Source organism: Panthera pardus, unplaced genomic scaffold, assembly GCF_024362965.1.
Source record: "Panthera pardus isolate Hobbes unplaced genomic scaffold, ASM2436296v1 HiC_scaffold_10, whole genome shotgun sequence".
NCBI lineage: Eukaryota > Metazoa > Chordata > Mammalia > Carnivora > Felidae > Panthera > Panthera pardus.
The window spans coordinates 23,600,704-23,624,519 of record NW_026526655.1 but is presented as its reverse complement, the minus strand read 5'-3'; the positions used below and the strand labels follow the sequence as shown (position 1 = coordinate 23,624,519).

General features: G+C 40.6%; 1 protein-coding gene across 2 annotated transcripts in view; it reads left to right on the top strand.

Moving 5' to 3' along the window:
• Nucleotides 1-19,748: 19,748 nt before the first annotated feature.
• The window catches only part of SPAG16 (sperm associated antigen 16), a 1,004,062-nt gene continuing 999,994 nt past the window's right edge, over nucleotides 19,749-23,816 (top strand). Inside the window, exon 1 of one of the 2 annotated variants that reach the window (XM_053905193.1) lies at nucleotides 19,749-19,976. In XM_053905193.1, coding sequence (XP_053761168.1) covers nucleotides 19,850-19,976 — 127 coding nt within the window. In that variant the 5' untranslated portion in view covers nucleotides 19,749-19,849. The remainder of the gene's footprint in view (nucleotides 19,977-23,816) is intronic. The other variant, XM_019446088.2, reaches the window with a different exon arrangement.

Here is a 23,816-nt window from a genome sequence, read left to right as displayed (position 1 = left end):
AAATTTGGCAGATTTGCTAAGCCCCAGAAGGCATACCTTTCTTAGATTAGTCTATAAAAATGGTCAATAATATATAAGGTTTACTGAGCTCTTACAAAGTTCCAGAAACTTTGCTGTAACTTTATATAAATTATTTTATAATCCTGTTTTATGGATGAGTAATTGAGACTCACAAGGGTTAAGCAACTTTTCCAGGGTCACCTTGCTAGTAAGTGGTTGCTCCAGTGCTTGCACGATTCATGACTATGCTGTATTAACTATCGTCACTAATATTCTCTTCTTGCTCTTGGGGTTTCGCTCAATTTCTTGTGCATTCTGAGGCTGACAGGCATCAAATGCCAGTTCAAAAAGTTATTTCTGTATCTTCATCTGCCTTTGTCCCACTTCCTCTGCCAAGTGATGATAATGAAGCTCTAACATAGATGATAAAAGTTATGGTTTTGTTAAGAGACATATATGCCTATATTTTTATTTAAAAATCAGTAAAAATAATGCACATATATATGTGTATATATATGTGTGTGTATATACACACACACACACACACACACACACACACACACACACATATATATATAGCTTTTTAGCCTTAAAGGTTGTATTATTTTACTTTACACTCCTGAAATTTCACATGGATGAAATAAATTCAAATATTACCTATGCACTTATGAGTATCCTTTCAGTAGAAAAAGCATGGTTTGGGTCTCATTAGTTCTCTTATTTGTGTTCGTTAGTTTCCCAGCTCTTTAGGAAGTGTAATCCAAGGCTGTTAAAATGCAGTGTGTGTGTGTGTGTGTGTGTGTGTGTGTAGACTACCCATTGCCATTTGTGTCTCTGACAAATACGCCCCAGGGCACTATAAGCAATGACCATTTGGAAGGTGGAAAAAATGTCCTTGTCTCACTTTGTAGGCAATGTCATCTGACTCTTTTCGGGTGTAATTAAAGTAACAGTGGGCATAGTTTTCAGGAAAAACTTTTGTGGTTACCAAGTAAGAGATGGGGTAGATTATCCAGAGATCAAAATCTGTGAAGGAGCAATCCTGAATGTGCTCTGATTTCATCAACTACTTAATGAATGGCCAGAGACAATGGAAAGCACGATACCAAACACCGGTTTACAACCACTGATTTTCTTTTTTTTTTTTTTTTTTTTTTTTGCATCCCTTACATCCAGAGGCATTGAAGACACCTATTGGAAAACTAGCTGAAAAATGTGGCAGAGCAATGGTTCTTAAACTTCAGTGTGCATCCAAATCAACTGGAAAGCTTGTTAAAACACAGATTATTGACCTCACCTCAGAGATTCCGATTCAGTAAGTCTGTAGGGCCCTAGCATTTGCATTTCTAACAAGTTCCCAAGTGTCACTGCTGCTGGTTTGAGCACTACACTCAGAACCACTTGCAAGAAAGATGATGGTTTTATACCTTGAAATTAAATGATCACTTCATAGTTTTAAATAGAAAGTCAACTATGATACCATAAATTTTTAAAATTTATTTTCAAAAGGTATTCATGTGGTCACACACCATTGTGTATTATAGGATCCACTTTTCGTCTTTTAATTATTTGGATTTTTTTTGTTAGTCTTTGTTTTATTCTTAACCTAAGGTGTGTTCCCCCTCCTTCTTATTTTGATAACATTTTCCAATTTTATGCTATTATATATTTCTGGAATAGTCATTTTTCTTGAATAACTTTTCAAACTAGAATTAACTATTAGATTTTAAACTTCTTAGAATAAGGAATCGTGTGCTATTTAGTTTTGAATCTCTACTCCCCTCCTATCACTGATGCTTAGTATTAATCATTGTGCATGGAAGAAATTAAAGTATGAATTTTACATTTTTTACTCTACTTTTTTCTTCTGAAGACCAAAAGAGTTACATATAGAGTTTTAAATAATATGAAATTTGAATATTAAGAAGGCAAAGAAAGGAGCAAGGAAAGAATTGAAGGCAAATAGGAGTCTGTAGGAAGAAAAGGTAGTATGCAATAATCAAATCTGGATCAATTTGGATGTTAACTTACTAAATTCTTATTTGAATGTTTCTTTCTTTTTTTTTTGATGTTTTATGGTGCAATGTATCAGGATGAAGCTATCAATACAGGTATATTAATAAAAATGAGTTGAGGGGTACCTAGGTGGCTCAGTCAATTAGGTGTCCCAGCCTTGGTTTTGGCTCAGGTCATGATCTCACAGTTTGTGAGCTGTAGCCCCGAGTTAGGCTCTGCGGTGACTGTACAGAGCCTGCTTGGGATTTCTCTCTCCCTCTGTCGGTGACCCTCCCCGCTTGGTTTCCCTCTCTCTCAAAAAAATAAATAAACATTAAAAAATTTTAAAAAATGAGTTAAAACAGAACAAAATTTTTTATCTGAAAATAGTTCCGAGAGAACATTGATTAAATTCAATAACTATTAGATAAATCAAATAAAATGAAGTCACAGAGAATGTTTCACAAGACAAAATGAAGTGTTTAAAATCAAGGAACTCCTCATAACTCAGAATTATTATAAAAATGTTTCTAAAAAATATAATTTTATTTTCATAAAAATTTCTCATAAAATATGAAAGGGCGGGCCTACGCCGGCCAACTCCATCTTGTTCTGTGTCCTTCACCTTGACCACGCCTCCTCCCCTTGACTAACCTCCTGCTCACCTGCCTAACAGGACTCCAACCCTTCCCTAGCCAATCGGCTGAGGCCACAGCCATTACCTCACCAACTGCCCCTAGGCCCCAATAAAACCTTTGTCCTTTTGAAACTTGCTCTCTCTCCCCGGTATCTCACTGCTGCGTTGGTGCAGGTAGGGGATTGAACTCGAGCTAGCTCAAATAAAGGCTCTTTTGCTTTTGCATCGGACTCGGCTCCCTGGTGGTCTTTGGGGATCACGAATTCTGGGCATAACATTTGGGGGCTTGGCCCGGGATCCCCAAGACCCCCGAGGGACCCCCGACCCAGAGAGCCTGAATGGCCACGGTTAGTGTCTGTTCGTTCCATCTTTTCTGTGTGAGCTCATTTCTGAAATTCTGGTAGTGCCCAACGCGGTCTAAGGGGATGCACTGGAGGACCACGGGCTGGGAGTTTCGGAAGACGTTCCAATCCTCCCTTTTGGAGGGACGTGGAATCCCCTCAAAGGTCTGAGATGAGGCGGGTCGCTCCCGCTGGTCGGCGTGAGGCCGTCGTCTAGCTTTCAGTTTTGGAGGGACGTGGAATCCCGCATCAGTTTTGGAGGGACGTGGAATCCCCTCAAAGGTCTAAGCTAGCTTTCAGTTTTGCTTCCATGGAGTTGGAAGACTGTTTCTAAGGGCCCTCTGTTTGTCTGTTTCTGTGTTTCTCTGTTTTGTTCTGTGGACTTACTGGACAGACATTATAGGACAGACTCAGACTACCCCTCTACCCACCCTCTTGGCTTAAGCCCTTCCTAGCCCAGCTCCCTCCGGAGGCAAAACCCATTCTTGCTTTGCAGGGGACAAAGAAGAAGAAAAGTCTTACCCAGCTTTCAGCACCCCTCTACCCTGTCCTACAAGGGGGGACTGAAGAAGAATTAATTTTTCCTCCCCCGTATAACCCCCCTAGGATGCTGGAAGAACACCATCCTCCCCCTCCGGGGGAGGCAGATGCTGTTCCAAGAGCGGGAGGCAGAAACGCTCCAGTGGGAAGCTCGCCCTTTACCAGACAAAGGGCTCAGAGGGAGCAATCCGCCTCCGCCGCCGACTCCACTATTCTGCCCCTGCGAGCCACCGGACCCCCAGATGTGGAGGGGAATCAGCCCCATCACTATTGGCCTTTTGCCACTAGTGACCTCTACAATTGGAAAGCTCAGAATCCTAAGTTTTCCGAGAAACCAGCAGGGCTTATTGATTTATTAGACTCTGTTCTTTTTACCCATCAGCCCATGTGGGACGATTGCCAGCAGCTTTTGCAGGTCCTGTTCACGACTGAAGAAAGAGAAAGAATCCTCAATGGGGCCCGAAAACTAGTTCTGGGCGCAGACGGGAATCCCACCACCAACCAGGCTCAGATAGATGCCTCCTTCCCCTTAACTCGGCCCCAGTGGGATTTCAACACAACAGAAGGTAAGGAGAGGCTCCGGGTCTACCGCCAGACTCTAATGGGGGGGTCTCCGAATGGCTGCTAGAAAGCCAACCAATTTGGCCAAGGTAGGAAATGTACAACAGGGAAAAGATGAATCTCCGGCTGCCTTTTTAGAACGGATCATGGAGGCATTCCGTACCTATACCCCCATGGATCCAGAGGCTCTGGAAAGCAAGGCAGCTGTTATCATGGCCTTTGTAAACCAATCGGCCATAGACATTAGGAGAAAATTACAGAAAATAGATAGACTAGGAGAAAAAAAAGTCTGCAGGACTTACTGGTGGTAGCCGAAAAGGTATATAATAACCGGGAGCCTCCTGAGGACAAGCAGGCTTGTGCTATGGTGGCTGTCAGCAGTAAGCAGACTCAAGACCTGGCCAGAATACTACTAGCTACCACTGCTGACTTCCCCGAGGAACGAGACCGCCGTCTCCAGCAGCTGGCAGACGACGCAAGAAAAGGTAAAGGAACCACCAAGGGGGGGAAGCAGGGGCTGCAGAAGGATCAGTGCGCATACTGCAAGGAGATAGGGCATTGGGCCCGAGATTGTCCGAAAAGGGCCGGTGGGAAGGGAAGCAAGACTGATCAAGTAAAAGTCCTAGAGCTAGATGAACTAAGTGATTGGGGGGGGTCGGGGTTTGGACCCTCTCCCCGAACCCAGGGTAACTCTTAAAGTGGAGGGGACCCCTGTTGACTTCCTTGTTGACACCGGAGCACAACATTCGGTCCTCCGCACCCCACAAGGAAAACTAGCCAACAAGAAGTCCTGGGTACAAGGGGCAACTGGTATGAGCCAGTATTCATGGACTACCTGAAGAACGGTAGATTTGGGGACGGGCCGGGTATCCCACTCCTTTATGGTAATACCAGAATGCCCCTACCCGCTCTTAGGACGGGACATACTGACCAAGATTGGAGCTCAGATAACTTTCAGACAAGGGGGGCCTCAGGTCCACCGATGGAAGGGCCACCCCATCCAAGTCCTGACCATGAAACTGGAGGATGAATACCGCCTCTACCAGGAGGCGCTCCCGAGAGAGGATAATATAGACAGATGGCTACAAGAATTCCCCTCGGCTTGGGCAGAGACGGGGGGGATAGGACTAGCTGCTCACAGGACCCCGGTCCTGGTAGAGCTCAAGCCAGGAGAGAGTCCGGTAAGGATCAAACAATACCCCATGTCTCAGGAGGCCCGGAAGGGGATCCAGACACATACATCCGGAGACTACGAAGCCTAGGGGTACTAGTTCCTTGCCAGTCTCCCTGGAACACCCCCCTACTGCTGGTCAAAAAGCCTCACACAAATGACTACCGACCGGTACAAGACCTTCGGGAAGTAAATAAGAGGGTCACGGACATACACCCAACTGCTCCCAACCCATATACTCTCTTGAGCTCCTTGGCACCCTCCAGGGTCTGGTATACTGTACTAGATTTAAAGGACGCCTTCTTCCATCTGCCGCTGGCACCCCAGAGCCAACCCTTGTTCGCCTTCGAGTGGCATGATCCGGAGGAGGGCTACAGTGGGCAACTCACCTGGACACGGCTACCTCAGGGATTCAAAAATTCACCCACCATCTTCGGCGAGGCACTACACGAGGACCTGGGTGAGTACAGAAGGGAGCACCCTGGCCTCACCCTCCTACAGTACATAGATGACATCTTGATTGCTGCCGTCACGGCCAAAGACTGTGAGCGAGGGACCCAGGACCTGCTGGCTACCCTGGGGGCCTGAGGGTACCAGGCATCTGCGAAGAAGGCTCAGATATGCAGGGAGAGGGTAAGTTACCTGGAATATATCCTGGAGGGCGCGGACAGCGGCGGTTATCAGATGCCAGAAAAGAAACTGTCCTAAAGATCCCTACTCCCACCTCCCGAAGAGAAGTAAGGGAATTCTTAGGATCAACCGGCTACTGCCGCCTCTGGGTTCCAGGTTTTGCTGAGATCGCCAGGCCCCTATATGAAGCCACTAAAGTGGGGAAAACATTTAAATGGGCTGAAAAAGAAGAAACTGCCTTTAATCAGTTAAAAAAGGCCCTCCTAAGTGCCCCAGCCCTGGGCCTACCAGACATTATGAAGCCCTTCCACCTCTTTGTAGACAAACATAAGGGAATAGCACAAGGGGTTCTAACTCAAGCCTTAGGCCCCTGGAACCGCCCGGTGGCTTCTGACCCTAGGCCAGGAGATCTGGATCACGACCCCACACGCCATTGAAGGGGTCCTGAAACAGCCTTCTGATAGATGGATGAGCAACACACGTATGACTCATTACCAGAGCCTCCTACTCAACCCTCCACGAGTGCGGTTCCACCCCAGTGCAGCCCTCAATCCTGCAACCCTGCTGCCCAACCTGACCTGGGTGCTCCACTACATGACTGTGCGGGAATCCTGGAACAAGTACATGGATTCCGGACGGACCTGACCGACCGGCCCCTCCCCGATGCCGAGGCTACTTGGTTCACTGATGGCAGCAGCTTTGTGCGAGACGGACACAGGTATGCGGGTGCAGCGGTGGTCACCGAAATGGACACCGTATTGGTGGAGGCTCTACCCTCCGGAATGTCAGCCCAGCGAGCAGAGCTCATAGCCCTCACCAAGGCACTGATGTTGGAAGCTGGAAAACGGCTTAACATCTACACAGACAGCCGTTATGCGTTTGCCACAGCTCATATTCATGGGGCAATTTGTCAGGAGAGGGGGTTACTGACGGCAGAAGGATGGACTATAAAAAATAAGCAGGAGATACTTAACCTGCTTACGGCCTTATGGCTTCCTGCCAAGCTAGCCATTATCCACTGCCAAGGGCACCAAAAAGCTGATAACCCAGTAGCTAGAGGTAATCGAAAGGCTGACCAGGCAGCCAAGGCAGTAGCCCTTACTCTACTCCCCACCATGACCATACAACTACCAGACCCGGGAGACCCAGTTTTACCAGACCAGCCCAAATACTCCCAGGAGGAGTTACAGTGGATCAAGAAACTCCCCATGGCCCAGGAGATAAAGGGATGGTGGTATACACCTAACAAGGAGCTCGTGCTGCCAGACCGGCTTGGAGTCTCAACATTAGAGCACATGCATCGGTGTGCTCACATGGGGGCCCAAAAATTAAAAGACTTAATCCGACATGCCGGAATCAAGATTCACCAACAGGACACCAAAATAGAGCAAGTTGTATCTGCCTGCAAGACCTGCCAACTCACCAACGCAAGAGCCACATCAAATAAAAAAGGAACCAGGCTCAGAGGCACCAGACCTGGAGCCCAATGGGAAGTCGACTTCACTGAAGTCAAACCAGGAAAGTATGGTTATAAATATCTTTTAGTATTTACAGACACCTTCTCTGGCTGGGTGGAGGCATACCCAACCAAGCATGAAACGGCTCAGACAGTGGCTAAGAAGCTACTAGAAGACATTTTACCCAGGTATGGTTTTCCTGCCATGGTAGGATCAGACAATGGACCAGCTTTTATCTCGCAGGTAACACAGGCAGTAGCCAAGGCGGTGGGGGCAAACTGCAAATTGCATTGTGCTTATAGGCCCCAGAGCTCAGGACAGGTAGAAAGAATGAATAGAACCCTAAAAGAGACCCTTACCAAATTAACCATGAAGACCGGCGGGGACTGGGTGACTCTCCTACCGTACGCCCTTTACCGAGTTAGAAACACTCCTTACACTCTGGGTTTTACTCCCTACGAGATCATGTTTAGCAGGCCACCCCCTATTATTCCCAACCTTCTTGCTGAGTTTAAAGATCAAGAACTTTTTCTTTCCTTGAGAGGGCTCCAGAGGGCGCATGAGGACATTTGGCTGCACCTCCGTGCCATCTACGAGGCTGGCCCGACCCCGACACCTCATCAGTACAGGCCGGGAGACTGGGTCTACGTCAAGAGGCACCACCGAGAGACCCTTGAGCCGCGCTGGAAGGGATCCTACATCGTGGTGCTGACAACCCCCACCGCTCTCCAAGTTGATGGCATCACAACCTGGGTCCATCACACCCACGTTCAGCCAGCGGACCCCTCCTCGATCTGGAAGGACTTAATGGGGCGTCATGAAGGACGTGATGGGCCGTCAATCGGGACCAACACAACCTGCTAAGCTCAAGCTACAGCGCATTTGACCCACCTAATATTGGTAACTCTGTTAACTCTGCTTGTCATTGCTCATGCTGCCGGGAGTCCCCACGCCCCCCAAAACATCACCTGGCAGATCATAGACACCAGCTCAGGGACAATACTTACTCAGACCTCCCAGAGCCACCCCAGGGACACTTGGTTCCCAGAACTTTGCGTAAACCTCCAAACTCTGTTCCCCTTGTCACCATAAATGCAGCCGGTCCCATGATTGGGTCTGTAAGCTACATGACAAGGGGGGAATGAAAGGGTGGGCCTATGCTGGCCAACTCCATCTTGTTCTGTGTCCTTCACCTTGACCACGCCTCCTCCCCTTGACTAACCTCCTGCTCACCTGCCTAACAGGACTCCAACCCTTCCCTAGCCAATCGGCTGAGGCCACAGCCATTACCTCACCAACTGCCCCTAGGCCCCAATAAAACCTTTGTCTTTTTGAAACTAGCTCTCTCTCCCTGGTATCTCACTGCTGCGTCGATGCAGGTAGGGGATTGAGCTCGAGCTAGCTCAAATAAAGGCTCTTTTGCTTTTGCATCGGACTCCGCTCCCTAATGGTCTTTGGGGATCACGAATTCTGGGCATAACAAAATATAATTTCATAAAATATAAAATATTTTCTTATGTGAAATAATCATTTAATCTGTAAAATGTACGTAGTAAATAATTTACCATACTTTTATGTATCTTGGGACTATTTCATGATATAAAAATATAAAATCTTATTGAAGGACATAAAACAAAATTGAACAAATGGAAAAGCCCACTATGTCCTTGGACAGGAAGATATTATTAGGAAGTCAGTCCTTCTAAAATTAATATGTATATTCAATGCAGTTCTTGTTAAAATTACAAGGTGGTTTTTTTGGGAAGGAGGAGACATGTATAAAATAATATTAACGACTGTTGCCCAAAATTAGCTACGAAAAAAAGTATAGGAAAGGGGTCTTGATGTTCCAGATATCTGAACATTGTATCTGAAGAAAAAAAAAACCAACACACTAAACAGAAATCAGTATGGTATTGGTAAAGAAACAAACTAGTTACAAGAATAGAATAAATATTTCATAAATAAATATCAGTATAAATGAGAATTTAGTATATAAAATGATATATTCAATGGGAAGGGAGAAATTATTTTAAAAAGTTCTGGTATTATTGGCTATCTACTGGGTAGGAATCTATTTTATCTCTTACACAAAAATATAAACTACAGATGAATTAAAGACAAAAATGGAAATTAAAAAATAAGAATGTTGAGAATTTTTAGTATTAGGAGAGTGTTTATAATACCTAAGATTTGGCACGATATTCTTTTTTTTTTAAGTTTATTTTATTTTGAAGGAGAGAGAGAGAGTGCAAGCAGGGTAGGGGCAGAGAGAAAGAGAGGCAGAGAGAGAATCCCAAGCAGGCTTCGTGCTGTCAGCAAGGAGCTTGACACGGGGCTCCATTCACAAACCATGAGTTTATGACATGAGCTGAAATCAAGTCAGACGCTCAACTGACTGAACCATCCAGGCACCCTGACTAGATATTCTTAATTGTGACTGTAAACCTAGAAGACCTAAAAGAAAATATAACCATAATTAATTAAAGGAAAATTGAAAGTTTTTCATTTCAAAATATATTTTAAAGTCATAACAAGATGATAAATGTGGACAAATACTTATAATAGAATTTATAGATTAATACCTAATATCAATAATATATAAATGGCTCTCACAGGTTGACAAAAAATATAGAAAAGAGGAAAATGATAAAAGACATTTTGTAATATCACAAGTTGAAATAACAAACAAACAAACAAACACTATGGTTGCCAGGGAATGAAAATTAATGGTTGAGAGTGTTTTGGGCGGTGGTTACCTCAATGGTCTTCACAGTCATAAAACCATATAGAAAGGGATTTTCAGAAATATTTTCTAGATGACTTTCTGCTCTCAGAAGCCAAAATTGTGAATGATCTTATTGAAAAAATATATTTTTTCATGACAGAAGATTTCTCAGGAAATAAAGTATTTACTTCCTCCTAAATTCAACTATACAGTCCAGTAGCCACTGGACACTTTGCTATGTTTACTGAAAATTTTTGTTCATCTAGTAATAATTCCCATCTGGGAACAATGGTCCCTACTCAATGTTCTCTTGCTGCTAAGTTCAGCTGTGTGAATATTATATATTCTATTTGTTTTAATATTTCAAATGTTTCTATGTAAAAAAAAAATATTCCAAGCCACTGACTGTTTACAGTGTATAAATATGAAAAAAATGGTAATGAATGGGTAGATTTACATAAGTAAGCTTTCTCTGGATATTGGAGTTATTAAAGAATTAAAAAATAATATTCTGTAAATGCAACAGAAAAGTTAGGGAATATTGGCAGGATGTCAGTTTCCATAGATTTCTGCTTAAATTAGGGAAAAGTAAAGCTTTCATAACTGTCAGCTTAGTTGTTGTTCTCCTCACTTAGACTCCCTTTCTCCTGCTTTATTTTGTCATCAACAACTGTTGTTGTTCACATCCTTCTGATATTTTTGTAAAACAGATTATTTTTCTCCTGCAGATTTTACTAAAGCTTTAGAAGCTCCTCCTGTGTCCAATTAATTTATAAAATTATTGATAAGAAAAATAAAATATGTAAGTGCTCGAAATCACTGTGTATCTGTGTGAGTTGGAAGAAGGTATGACTGGAACGTAGGTCAATTTCCTAACACACACACGAATCTAGATTAAAGAAAATAGATCTGTTGAATGCTAATATTTCTGTTGCATAGAATAAATATTACATTTTTGTGTTTTCTCTTAAGCTTAGTGCTGTGCCTGGCACAAAATAGTTCTCTAATGTAAGTATGTTCAATGAGTAAAATGCAATTAATCAGTTAGAATTTGTGATCTTTCACTGTATATTTACAGCATGCCAGGCATTGTGCTAAATGCTTTATACTTATTAATCTTCTCTAAATTCTTATAATAATTGTATGAAATAAATATTTTTTTTTAATTTTTTTTTCAACGTTTTTTATTTATTTTTGGGACAGAGAGAGACAGAGCATGAACGGGGGAGGGGCAGAGAGAGAGGGAGACACAGAATCGGAAACAGGCTCCAGGCTCCGAGCCATCAGCCCAGAGCTGAAATAAATATTCTTGTTTACAATGATAGTTGCAATATTTACCAAAACAGCAATAAATGACAGAACGAGGGGGAAAAAAGTAGGGTTTAAAGCAAGTATAAATATTGAACTGAAGAATTCATGTACCATAATATATACAACATTTTTTCATTACAGTAATTAAAACCTGACTCTTTTAGAATTGACATATGTATCCTGGATTTTTGTATATTACCTACCACTTGATCTGTTGCTCTCATTTTGCTGGAATCTGTGATTTGCTTGCCTCTATGCTTTGTCACTGAACACTCAATTTATACTCAGACATGTAACTTTGATAAATCCTTTGAGACATAACTCTCTATCCCAACATTCCCAGAAACTGATCATTCTGAATACAATGTGCTAACTGGCTTATCCACTGCCAGCCCTACTCTCCCACTGGAGGAACAACAACAACAAAAGTGTCACCTTTAAAAGAAGAAAAAATTCAAACTCTGTTTCCCTCCTTCCCCAAAGAATTGAGTATTGCACATATATGTCTAAGGAAAGCTTTTGTTTTCTTCCCATTTTTTACCATACTTTTCCTTTCCTTTTCCTTTCCTTTCCTTTCCTTTCCTTTCCTTTCCTTTCCTTTCCTTCTTTTCCTTTCCTTTCCCTTCCTTTCCTCTGCACAATTTCTTGCTCCTTCCAATCACTGCCATTGTTGCTGCCTTTAACTTTGCCACTTCTTTTCATCTTCTTTTTTCAGTCTGTATATGAGAAAGTGCCTGACCAGTAGACAAGACAGAAGAGGGTGCCCTGGACTTGTAAAATCGCTCACTTAGTTTTCAATCATGTGTGAGAGGAAACTATTTCCTCCATCTGTGTGTCTAAATGCATATAGGTATATCAGACACTTTAAGAAAAAAAAAGCCATATCAATACAGTATATCTTTAAATAGTATGAAAATAAAAAAGATTCTCTATAGAGTCAATGTATCAGCTGGGTCTTGTTGAATGGCAAGTGGCAGAAAGAGGAACAGAAACTTGCGTAAGCACAAACTATTTATTGTTTCAAATAAGAGAAAGGCCAAAGGGTAAGTTTTGTTTAGGGCATTGCTAGAATCAAGATTCAAGTAATTTTTTTTTTAAATAAACTTTAAGAATAGTTTTAGGTTTACCAGGAAGTTGTGAATATAGAAAGTCCCCATATACCATACCTAGTTTTCTCTGTTATTACCATCCTACATGAATATGTACAATTACCAAGTATAATGAACCAATATTTATACATTATTGTTAGCTGAATTCCATACTTTATTCAGATGTCTTTAGTATTTACCTAAGGTCCATTTTTTTGTTGTTGTTCCAGGATCCTACATTACAGTTAATCATCATGCCTGTGATGCTTTTACACATTTTCCTTGCTTTTGATGGTATTGACTGTTTTAGGGAGTACTGGTAAGGTATTATGTAGAATGTCCATCAATTGAAATTTGTCTTATGTTTTTCTCATAATTAGTCTGGGGTCCTGGGTTTTGAGGTAGTATTTACCAGGTTTCTCCACTGTAAACTTACTCTTTCCACCCTCCCCCCTTTCCATATTATATTCTTTGGAAGAAAGTCACGATGTGCAGTACCCACTTAAAGGGTGGGGAATTGTGGTCCACTCCTATAATATGGCATATCTACATATATTATTTGGAATTCTTCTTGACAGGACATGTGTCCATTCTCCTCTGTTTATTTATGTATGTAATCATTTATTTATATCAAATAGACTCATAATATTTATTTTATACTTTGGGTTATACTTTAATACTACTTTATTAATTTTGTGCTCAAATTGTTCTAGCTTTGCATATTTTAGGGAACTCTTTCAATTGGCTTAGGCATCTCTTTAATATACCCCATTATTGTAACTTTTTAGTGATGGGGGATACTTTTTTATTTTCTGGCACTGTAAGATTCTCCAGGCTCATCATGTACATTCAGCTCAGCCCTAGCTTTGGCCATTTCTCCAATGGCCATCCGTCTTATTTGAAAATGGTATTAGAAGCCAAGATATTATGCTAGGTGTTCTCAAGGCAATTAGGGGTATTGTTCCTTCTAGGTCCTCAGCAGACAGAACAAGGAAATGTAAGTGTGTATACTAGAGGTTCAAGTGATTTTATCTGGACTTGGGTTTTCTGTCTTTTTCAACCAGGTCTACATACCGACTCGATTCCTGGACAGAAGTTTTCTTCATACTTGCAAGGTGGCTATGGCAACTCTGGAACTTAAGGCCCAAAGAACAGAGTAAGAGTCTTTTTATTAGAATTGCCCCCAAATTCCCACCATGTCTCATTGGCTCCTTTTAGGCTGCATGCCAATTCAGGAACTGATCACTGTAACCAAGTGGAATGAACTATTTTTTTAAACTATTTTTTAATGTTTATTTATTTCGGAGACAGAGAGAGACAGAGCATGAGCTGGGAAGGGGTAGAGAGAGAGAGAGGGAGACACAGAATCTGAAGCAGGCTCCGGGCTCCAAGCTGTTAGCACAGAACCCGACGCAGGGCTGGAACCCATGAGGTGTGAGGTTATGACCAGAGCTGAAGTTGGATGCTCAACCAACTGAGCCACCCAGGCGCCCCAGAATGAACTATTTTTATCAGTTTAGGCTAGGGTCATGTGATCCTCAGAGTCAGAGGATTGATTCTGTTTGACCTTATATGAACCATGAGTACAGGAGACATGGATTTTCAAATGGTTGATGGTATAAAAAGGGAAAATACAGCTGTATGGTTGAAAAATAATTTCACCACAGTCAATTGCCACTACTTCTATGAATTTCAAAATTCTAAAACTGGCTACTGCTTACTTTAAAGTTTTGAAAGAAAATAAGATACTTTTATAGGAAGATGTATCAGTAAATGACTTGGGCTCTATTGGAAGGAAATTAACACTTATAACTTGTGAATATTGAATAGTACTTCACTATATTTTTGCATATGAATATTTTCTGCTTTGAAACTACAAATGGGGAGAGTATATCCATTGTCAAATTTCTTTCTGGTTTGCTTTTAAAAATAATTTCACTTTTACAAAAATGGAGCATTGAGGCTGGGGCCAAATAAAATCTGTTGTCCTTTGTAGTTGTTGCTTCATATTGACTGTCTCTATTGGTTTTCTTTATTCACCTCTTTCAGAAACATATTCAAGAGGAAACTACAGAGCTTGCCACTCATTCATCAAAATATTCAGCTACTTTCTTTTTTTTCCACTTTAATGAAGCTTGTAAAACATTTTTTAAAAAGGAAAGACAATAGAATAGAAGGACTGCATGATAGCAGGACTATAGGATAGCATTATAACTGAAACCACTACTATGATCTGAAGTTTTTGTTTTTCTTAGTAGAGCTTCTACACCCCTTTTATTTTATTTTTTTTTTATTTTAAATATAATTTATTGTCAAATTGGCTTACATACAACACCCAATGCTCATCCCAGCAAGTGCCCTCCTCAATGCCCATCACCAATTTTCCTCTCTCCCCCACCCCTCTATCCACCCTTAGTTTGTTCTCTGTATTTAAGAGTCTCTTGTGGGTTGCCTCCCTCTCTCTCTGTTTGTAACTATTACACCCCTTTTAAGTTAAACCAGTAACTAACAGAACAAGAATTCCAATGTAAATATATTATTTTAAAAGTCATCCCTTGCAAAGACATACTCGTTTTAAGATATTAGCAGTCACCAAAAAAGTTTGCATCTTTTTTATCTGAAGGCAATTTTTAGTTCTGTCTATATTTGTTTTTTTTTTTTTTTGATGTTTTTATTTATTTTTGAGACAGAGAGAGACAGAGCATGAGCAGGGGATGGGCAGAGAGAGAGGGAGACACAGAATCTGAAGCAGGCTCCAGGCTCTGAGTTGTTGGCACAGAGCCCGACGCGGGGCTCGAACTCACGAGCTGTCAGATCATGACCTGAACTGAAGTCGGACGCGCAGCCGACTGAGCCACCCAGGTGTCCCATGTCTATATTTGTTAAGATTATTTTTGCTTTTATTTTATTGCTGTAACAAATTACACAATTATTGTAGAGATCCAAAGGTTAATAACCTAAAATATTAAAGATGCCTCTAAGTTGAACTTTTAAATGTACTGTAGTTTAAGTCACAGTGAAATGTGTTCAAATTATAGTTGAATCAAAAGTATCTTAGGTGATTTCTAAATTTAAAATCCATGGAATTGACATAAGCAAATCGGGAACTCTGAAGCAAAACTTTGGTTATTTGGAATTTTTAAAGAATTAGACTTCTAGGTTAAAAAATAACTTGTTTTTTTTTTTTTTTAGGGGCGCCTCAGTGGCTCAGTCAGTTAAGCATCCAACTTCCACTCAGGTCATGATCTCAAAGTCTGTGAGTTTGAGCCCCGTGCTGACAGCTCAGAGCCTGAAGCTTGCTTTGTGTGTCTCCCTCTCTCTCTGCTCCTCCCCCACTTGCACTCTGTCCCCCCCCCTCAAAAATAAATATTAAAAATTGTTTTAAATAAAAAAATAATAATTTGTTTTATGAGGAGTTTGGTAATTATACTTCTTTGAATTACAGGACTTTCAAAAAAAAGCTTTGTGACAAGTATTTTTCCCAGTTCTCCTCTACCTGAAGTAGTGGATATTGGTTGTAATTTATATTCTTCTGACTCTATTAAGATCTTCCTCTTTTTGAGGGCTGCGTGTTTCTAAAAACATTTAGGGGCACCTGGGTAGCTCAGTTGTGGAGTGTCCGACTTCGGCTCAGGTCATGATCTCACAGTTCGTGGGTTCGAGCCCGGCATTGGGCTCTGTGATGACAGCTCAGAGCCTGGAGCCTGCTTCGGATTCTGTGTCTCCCTCTCTCTCTGCCCCTCCCCGACTCGCGCTCTGTCTCTGCATCTCTCAAAATAATAAATAAACATTAAAAAGAGTAAAAACATTTAAGTTTTTTCTTAAAAATGTTCCTATATTTGTAAATATCTTAGAAATATAACATCCAATGTGGGATCAGCATATCACTCAATATTTCAAGTCAATTTTATCAACAACTATTTATTGAAAATATTTGATATACTAGACATGGTGATAAGTGCTTTTTATATATTCCATTTCATTTACTATTTTCTAACATTTTTATTTAAATTTCAGTTAGTTCACATACAGTGTAATATTAGTTTTGGGTGTACAAAATAGTGATTCAACAATTCTATATATTACTCAGTGCTTATCATGATAAGTGTACTCCTTAACTCCCATCACCTATTTAACCCATCTCCTCACCCATCTCCCCTCTGGTAACCATCAGTTTATTCTCTATAGTTAAGAATCTGTTTCTTGGTTTGACTCTTTCTTTATTTTTTTTTCCATTTGCTTGTTTGTTTTGTTTCTTAAACTCCACATATGAGTGAGATCATATGATTATTGTCTTCCTCTGACTGACTTATTTTGTCTAGCATAATACTCTCTAGCTCCATCCATGTTGTTGCAAATGGCAAGATTTCATTCTTTTTTATGGCTGAGTAATATTCCATTGTATATATATACACATCTTCTTTATCCATTCATTAGTCAATGGATGCTTGGGCTGTTTCCATAATTTGGCTCTTATAAATAATGCTGCTATAAACATTAGGGTACAAGTATCCCTTTGAATTGGTATTTTGGTATTCTTGGGGTAAATACCTAGTAGTGCAATTGCTGGATCATAGGGTAGTTCTGTTGTTAGATTTTTTGAGAAACTTTAACTTTTTTGAATAAATCGGGATAGAAAACCCAGAAATGAACCCACAACTATATGGTCAACTAATCTTCCACCATGCAGGAAAGAATATCCAATGGGAAAAAGAGTGTCTCTGTAACAAATGGTATTGGGAAAACTGGACAGCAACAGGCAAAAGAATGAGACTGGACCACTGTCTTATACTATACAAAGTGGATTAAAAACCTAAATGTGAGACCAAAACCATAAAAAATCCTACAGGAGAATACAGGTAGTAATTTCTTTGACATCAGCCATAGCAACTTCTTTCTAGATATGTCTCCTGAGGCAAGGAAACAAAAATAAAAATAAACTATTGGGGCATCATCAAAATAAAAGCTTCTGCACAGCAAAGGAAACAATGAACAAAACTAAAAGGCAGTGTAAGGAATGGGAGAAGATATTTGCAAATAACATATCTGATAATAGGTTAGTATCCAATATCTATAAAGAACATATCAAACTCAATATCCAAAAAACAAATCCAGTTAAGAAACGGGGAGAAGACATGAATAGACATTTTCCCAAGGAAGACATTTCATTCACTGTATTTTGGTAATATAGGTATTAAAATATCTCTTTTAGATAAGAGGAAACTAAGGCTCAAAGAGCTTAAATTAATTAAGATCATACAGAAGAGCTAGAATTCAAACCTATGTGTAGAACATGACATACTACATCTAAAATCTAAGAAAGAGAACAGCTGATGTAACAGACAAAAAAAAAAGATCGATGTAAACATTAATTATTCAGAGAGACCCTCCTTCATGGCTTTCTCATGCTCCATCATGCTTTGCTGGGGGTGCAAAGCCCTGACCACTCCTTACTTGGGCCATTTCTCAGACATGTGTTTACAGAAAACAAACTTGAGGGATAAGGTAATGCCTCCCTTTGGAACAAACAGCAGACTTTCTATAAAAGGAGTGGATCCCCCAGTTTCAGAGTTCCTCTCCTTTATTTTCATTTTCAGCCTCTTAGTAATTGTTCCTTGAATTTAATAAGTACTGAGGATGTGCTTGATGGGAAACATCAAGGACAAAGAGTAAGTTTTTTTTAGATGTTTATTTATTCATTTATTGAGAGAACGAGGGGCAGAGAGAGGGAGAGAGAATATCACAGAGCCTGATGTGGGGCTCAATCTCACGAACTGTGAGATCATGGCATGAACCAAAATCAAGAGTTAGTTGCTTAACTGACTGGGCCACCCAGGCGCCCCCAAAGAGTAAGTTTTTAAAAGAATAGGTATGAGAAACAAAGGAGTATTATTTCTAATTGTGAGTTTTGATTATTCTGAAAACAAAACAAAACTAAGCAATTAACTTCAATAGAAATAACAACTATTTCTTAGTGTCAACTTTTGTCTGGTAAGTTCTTAATTCTTTATGTTTTACCCCTTGCAACAATGCTTTGTTGTAGGTAAGTAATATTATTACGGTCATTTTACAAATGAGGAAACTGAGGCCTGGATTAAGTGGCTTGCCCAAGGTTTCAGAGCTGGTAAGTGGTGGAGCCAGGATCTGAATGCAGCCTCTCGTTCCAGCACCCAGGCTCTCAATCACCTCATTAGGAAGCTTACTACTATTGCTTTTTTGTTTGTTTGTTTGTTTTGTTTTGGTAGTAAATGGGAACTTTTATAATGAATTGCTGTTTGGCATTCAGTTTTCATCAAAAAACATAGACTGAAAAAGAATCTGCAAAGAAAAAGGCTCAGTACATGCTTCTGATATATACACAATACAACCTGAGGAAGATTCTGTCATTGCAAAAGGAGTGCACATGATTGGACAAATATCATTTATAATACATTACGTTAGGACTATTTGTACCTCATAGTTCTTATGAAAGTGGCTTTCTCTTGGCAAGGGTCAACGCTACAAATGTTCTTCCAAGTCCCAGTGTATGAAACCTAAGTCAAAACAGATATTCAGATAAACGTTTTAAAGGAACCCAAGAAGGAAATTGACTAAGGTGACTATCCTATTTTTTTTTTTTTAATTTTTTACTTTTTATTATTGAGAGACAGAGACCTCTGTCTGAGACCTCTGCATGGGAGGGGTGGGGGGGGGGGAGACACAATCCAAAGCTCGCTCCAGGCTCCGAGCTATCAGCACAGAGCCCCACGCGGGGCTCGAACCCACAAACTGAGATCATGACCTGAGATGAAGTTGGACGCTTAACGACTGAGCCACCCAGGCGCCCCTATCCTAGTTTTTTGTTGCTCAGCGTCTGAGGCTGGTAGTTCCCCTGAGTTAACCTCTCAATTATGCTTTCTACAAAATTTTTTTTTTCCCTCTTGGCACTGAGGTTCTTCCTCTTTTCCAGGAGTTTTCCCTGTGGATAATGGGGGCTCTCCACACATTTAAAATTAGGTAGCTGAATATGGGCATGCAAGAACCGGGAGAAAGACAATTTAGGGAAGCCAACCAAGTGAGAAAGAAATGCTAGGGTTAAAATGAAAACCAAACCAAAGCAAACCCCAAGCTGGCTCGGCAACAAAATGTATATAATCCAAGCCGACTGTTTCTTGCGTTTTATCTCATCCACTCCAGGAGCTGCGTCCTAGGGTAACTAGGCAACGACGTTGCCATGGTAACCAGTGAAGCTCAGCGGGCCCTAAAGCTTTGGGCTGCAGCAACCCTTAGGTGCGCGGAACTGGCTGGGTGGAAGCCGTGAGGGTGTCAGAGTCTCGCGAGAGCTGCGTGCGGTCTCGGGCAGGCGTCTTCGCAGTTGCTCTTAGGGAGGCAGCGGGCCGTTCCGCCTCAGATGGCTGCTAAGCAAGGACTGCCCACCTTGGCCCTGCGGGTCCTGGAAGAAGCGTTGGGCATGGGCTTGACGGCTGCTCGGGACACCGCGGAGGCGGTGGCCGCCGAGGGCGCCTACTACCTGGAGCGTATCCTTAAGTGTAGGCGCGGCCTCCAGGCGCTGCCCTTGGTAACGGGTTGGGGACGAGGGCGCGGGCTTCCCACTGGGGGGCGCCCTCTGAGGCTTGTGGCTACCAAGCCGGCCGAGACGCCATTTGGACCTCATGGTGGCGTCTCCCGCACCGTGTTCCCCTGATAGCTACCCGCTAAATTTTTCCCCTTTTCGGAGTGTTAGGCTGCCGCATTCCTGTTGGAAGAACCTTCAGGAATCTGGTACTTAGTCACCACTTTGCAAACTTTGGATGGAAGTTTTATGTTAAGGTGGTACAACAGATTGATTCAACCCCCCTTTCGCTTAGTGATTTTCCTAAATAAGCCCTAAACCTGCGGAATACCGTGGGAACCAATTCAGTCGGGAAAGTTAGGAGACCGGGAAAGACTTCGGCCTTTGCCTTTTAAGGAGCTGAAGCTCAGAATATTCAACCTGTGATTCTGTAGATGGTTCAGTTGACCAATGCTTAAATGATTTGTTGTGGTAGCGTCAACTTCCTTGGTAGTTGCAATTTTGGCTACTTAATAATAATTGTTACTTTTTTTTTTTATTTATTTATTTTTTTAAAGCAACTAAATGATGACCCGGTGAGCTGAAAAGGCTCAGAGGTGTTAGGAAGAAACCAGACAGTGATAAGCAATTATCAGTGGAAATACCAGAAAAATGGAATAGCCATATGTGAATAATTAGGTTCACTATTTCTTGGTAAGGCCTTTGAGCTCACCTCCGCTGGGCATGTAGAGTAATTGTACTGGAGAGATAAGGAGAGTTTTTTTTTAAGGCAGGTAGGAGAGAGACGGTTATCTGTTTTATTCTTAAAGATATCAAGGAAACTCCAAAATCTGCTTTATTATTTCTTTGTCCAACTTTGAATCCCCCGGCTTTAATTCAAGACTTCAGAGATTCGGCAATGATTGGTTTTGTGGGCTTTGGCAAACTGGTTCACCTGTCCTGACTCAGGCTCTGTACACACCGGTGCTTCAGGGAGCTTTGAAGAACTTAGTTGAAAAGATCAAAGAGAATATGTGGTATTTTCTTCAATGCAAACATGATCTTTATAGGAATATAAGCTTCAATAGTTCAAAATCAATTTAAAGGAAATATGTAGGTGCCTTAGTGTCTTAAATGAGGCATTGTACTCTTTTCAGAGCTCTAAATAGCTACTTTCCCCAGTAAAATTCCTTTTTAAATGCGAAAATGAGCCAACAATTCTTACAGAACTTAACTGCATCAAGTATAAAGTTTTTCAGTGTCCCTAGTAGTGAATGGTAACCAGCATCTTATTTTTGTTTACATTAAGATGATTTCTGTAACGCATGGTTTGTTAACATGAGGCAATCACAATGGGTTAACTTTTTTGCAGATACCCCTGTGGAATAAATGGTGGACTCCCATATAATACAGCTTTTCGGTTTACTTAATTTTCCAGGCGATCACTGGGTTACAACTGCAAACGTATAGCAGTTTGCAAAAAAAAAAAAAAAAAAAAAAAAAACCTGCCTGACAAAGATTTCTCCAAATAATCACATTTGTAAATATAAGCAACTCTAACTTTTTAGGATTTTATTATCCGGTTTATGAATTATCTTGCCTTTTTGCTTTTCTTCCATCTCCCTTTAGTTGACTACTGTTTTGGATTTCAACCAAAGGGTAGTCCAAGGATAGCAGAACTACACAGATAGCTAGTTTTCCTACATTCATTGTTTAGGTGGGAAGTTTAGTCATAAGTGAGGCTTTAACTCTTAGTTAAAATGAAGTTTGAGGATTACTTTTGAATGCCAATTATCCTTGTATCCCTGGGCTCTCTTAACATGCATAATTAAGAGTTGACTGTATAATGTTATTTGACATTGTTTCTTAAGGCAATTATGATAGTTGCTGAAGTGAGACTTTCTTGGGTTTAAAGTGTTTAGCTTTCAGGTAATTTAATTGAGCTATTGCAGTGGGTAAATAAAAGTTATAATATGCACAAATGAATCAGAAATCTGATGTTCTCTACTTTGCACATATACTTAATCACTTCTACTGCATTTGGTCTTGGGCTTCGCTTATTTATGACTGAACAGATGCTCCTTAGAATACTAGACAACAAGATATCAATATTAAATCTTTAAAAGAGGTTGACTGTAATTCTTCAGGAAGTCACCCTTTTCTTTGCTGTTAAACATTCAAACGTAAAGAACATGTACAAATTATTAGGGCCCAAACCGAAAACAGCCAGGATCCACCATGAGGGGAATGGCTTCATTAAGTAAAGTCCCCGTTTTCTTTGTAAGTTTGGAGAATGTATGCAGGAAAAATAATTCTTACCCCTGCAACACCTCTTCTTTGTAACCTACTACCTGTAAAGGCAGGTGTTATCTGTTTCTCTTCTGAAGCAATTCACAATATCATTGCTTTTATGTTTTAAACTTCAGCACAAGATACAAACATACATGTACATTGTTCCTTTCTTAGCTATATCCAGAGCTTTGAAGAAATCTGTTTATGAAAGCACATGAATCCTCTGGAGAACTCCTCATTAGAAAGATACTTGCAACACTGTAAAACATAAGACCAGATTTTAACTATGTGCTTTGTAAAGGGTCGAGTGTATGTAAAGAAAGCTGATTGTTCTCTTATGAATGAATTCTCTATTAGAAATCAGGACAGCTTGGGTAAGGTTTTCCATATGGAGTAGGAACTACAGTTAATGTATGGCTAGGGACATGTGGGAATGCGCAGTCCAATTGGGAGATGCAAGCTGGAATGAATTGTACTAAGAAAGCTAGTGTTTAATTGATTTTGTTGCTACATGTCAAAAGAAATGTTCAAGGAAGAATAACGGAATACATGGACTCTAGGAAAGTGGAGCCCCCAAGGTATTGTCTTTGTTATCTGCCTCCTTTTGCACTGATTCTCTGCTCCTCTAGCTGGATTTTGATTATTTTATCTTTCAACGCATTCCAATGCTAAGAATTTGGCTTCTTAGATCATGGACATAAGTTTGCTGACCACTGAAGAGGTTTGCTCTGGCCCCACCAGCAATTTCTGAGGGTTGAGTGAGTTTAAACCAGTTTTTTGAAGCTGATCAACTGTGGATTCAGTCCCAAAGTCAACTATTTCTGAAAGTGCAAAATTAAAGATTTCATTAAACTAGTCAACTGAAATATGGCGAACACACTTAGACACCTCATCTAAGATGCATGCTTGTTTTCTTAAATTATATCCCTAGTCAATCATTCATTGTAATAGTAATATTCACTGATAACTTTAATTAAAATTGAATTTTTATCATTTAACAGTCTTTTCATTCATTATTTTTAACATTTAGTGATTTTTCCCATCTCTTATGTTACTTCTCTGGAATCTTTGTAGTATTGAGTGAGCAGATATCCTTAATAATTGTTAGGTACTCAAGTCATCTATTTCTTATTATCATTGGGAAAATTAATTTGTCCATGGCATCTTAGTTGCACCCTACATATATTCAAATACAAGGATAGACAGTCTGAATGTAGAATCTAGACCAAAAGGCATGTTACTAAGCCTGGAGTGCTGAATTTTACATGCATGAAAATCATAGGCTATTTGGAAAGAAAGAATTTGTTGTGTCCTCTAGTCTGGGCAAACTTTAATGTGCATATGAATCAAAGATATGGATCTTTAAATGAAGACTAATTCAGTAAGTTCTAGTGAGGGCTGAAATTCTGCATTGCTAATAAGCTCCCAGGTGTTGCTGGTGCTGCTGGTCTAAAGAATATAATTGGAATAATAAGGCTGTAAACAAATTTCTTAACTACTAGCCATCATATTTTCAGATAGAGGTATATCTATA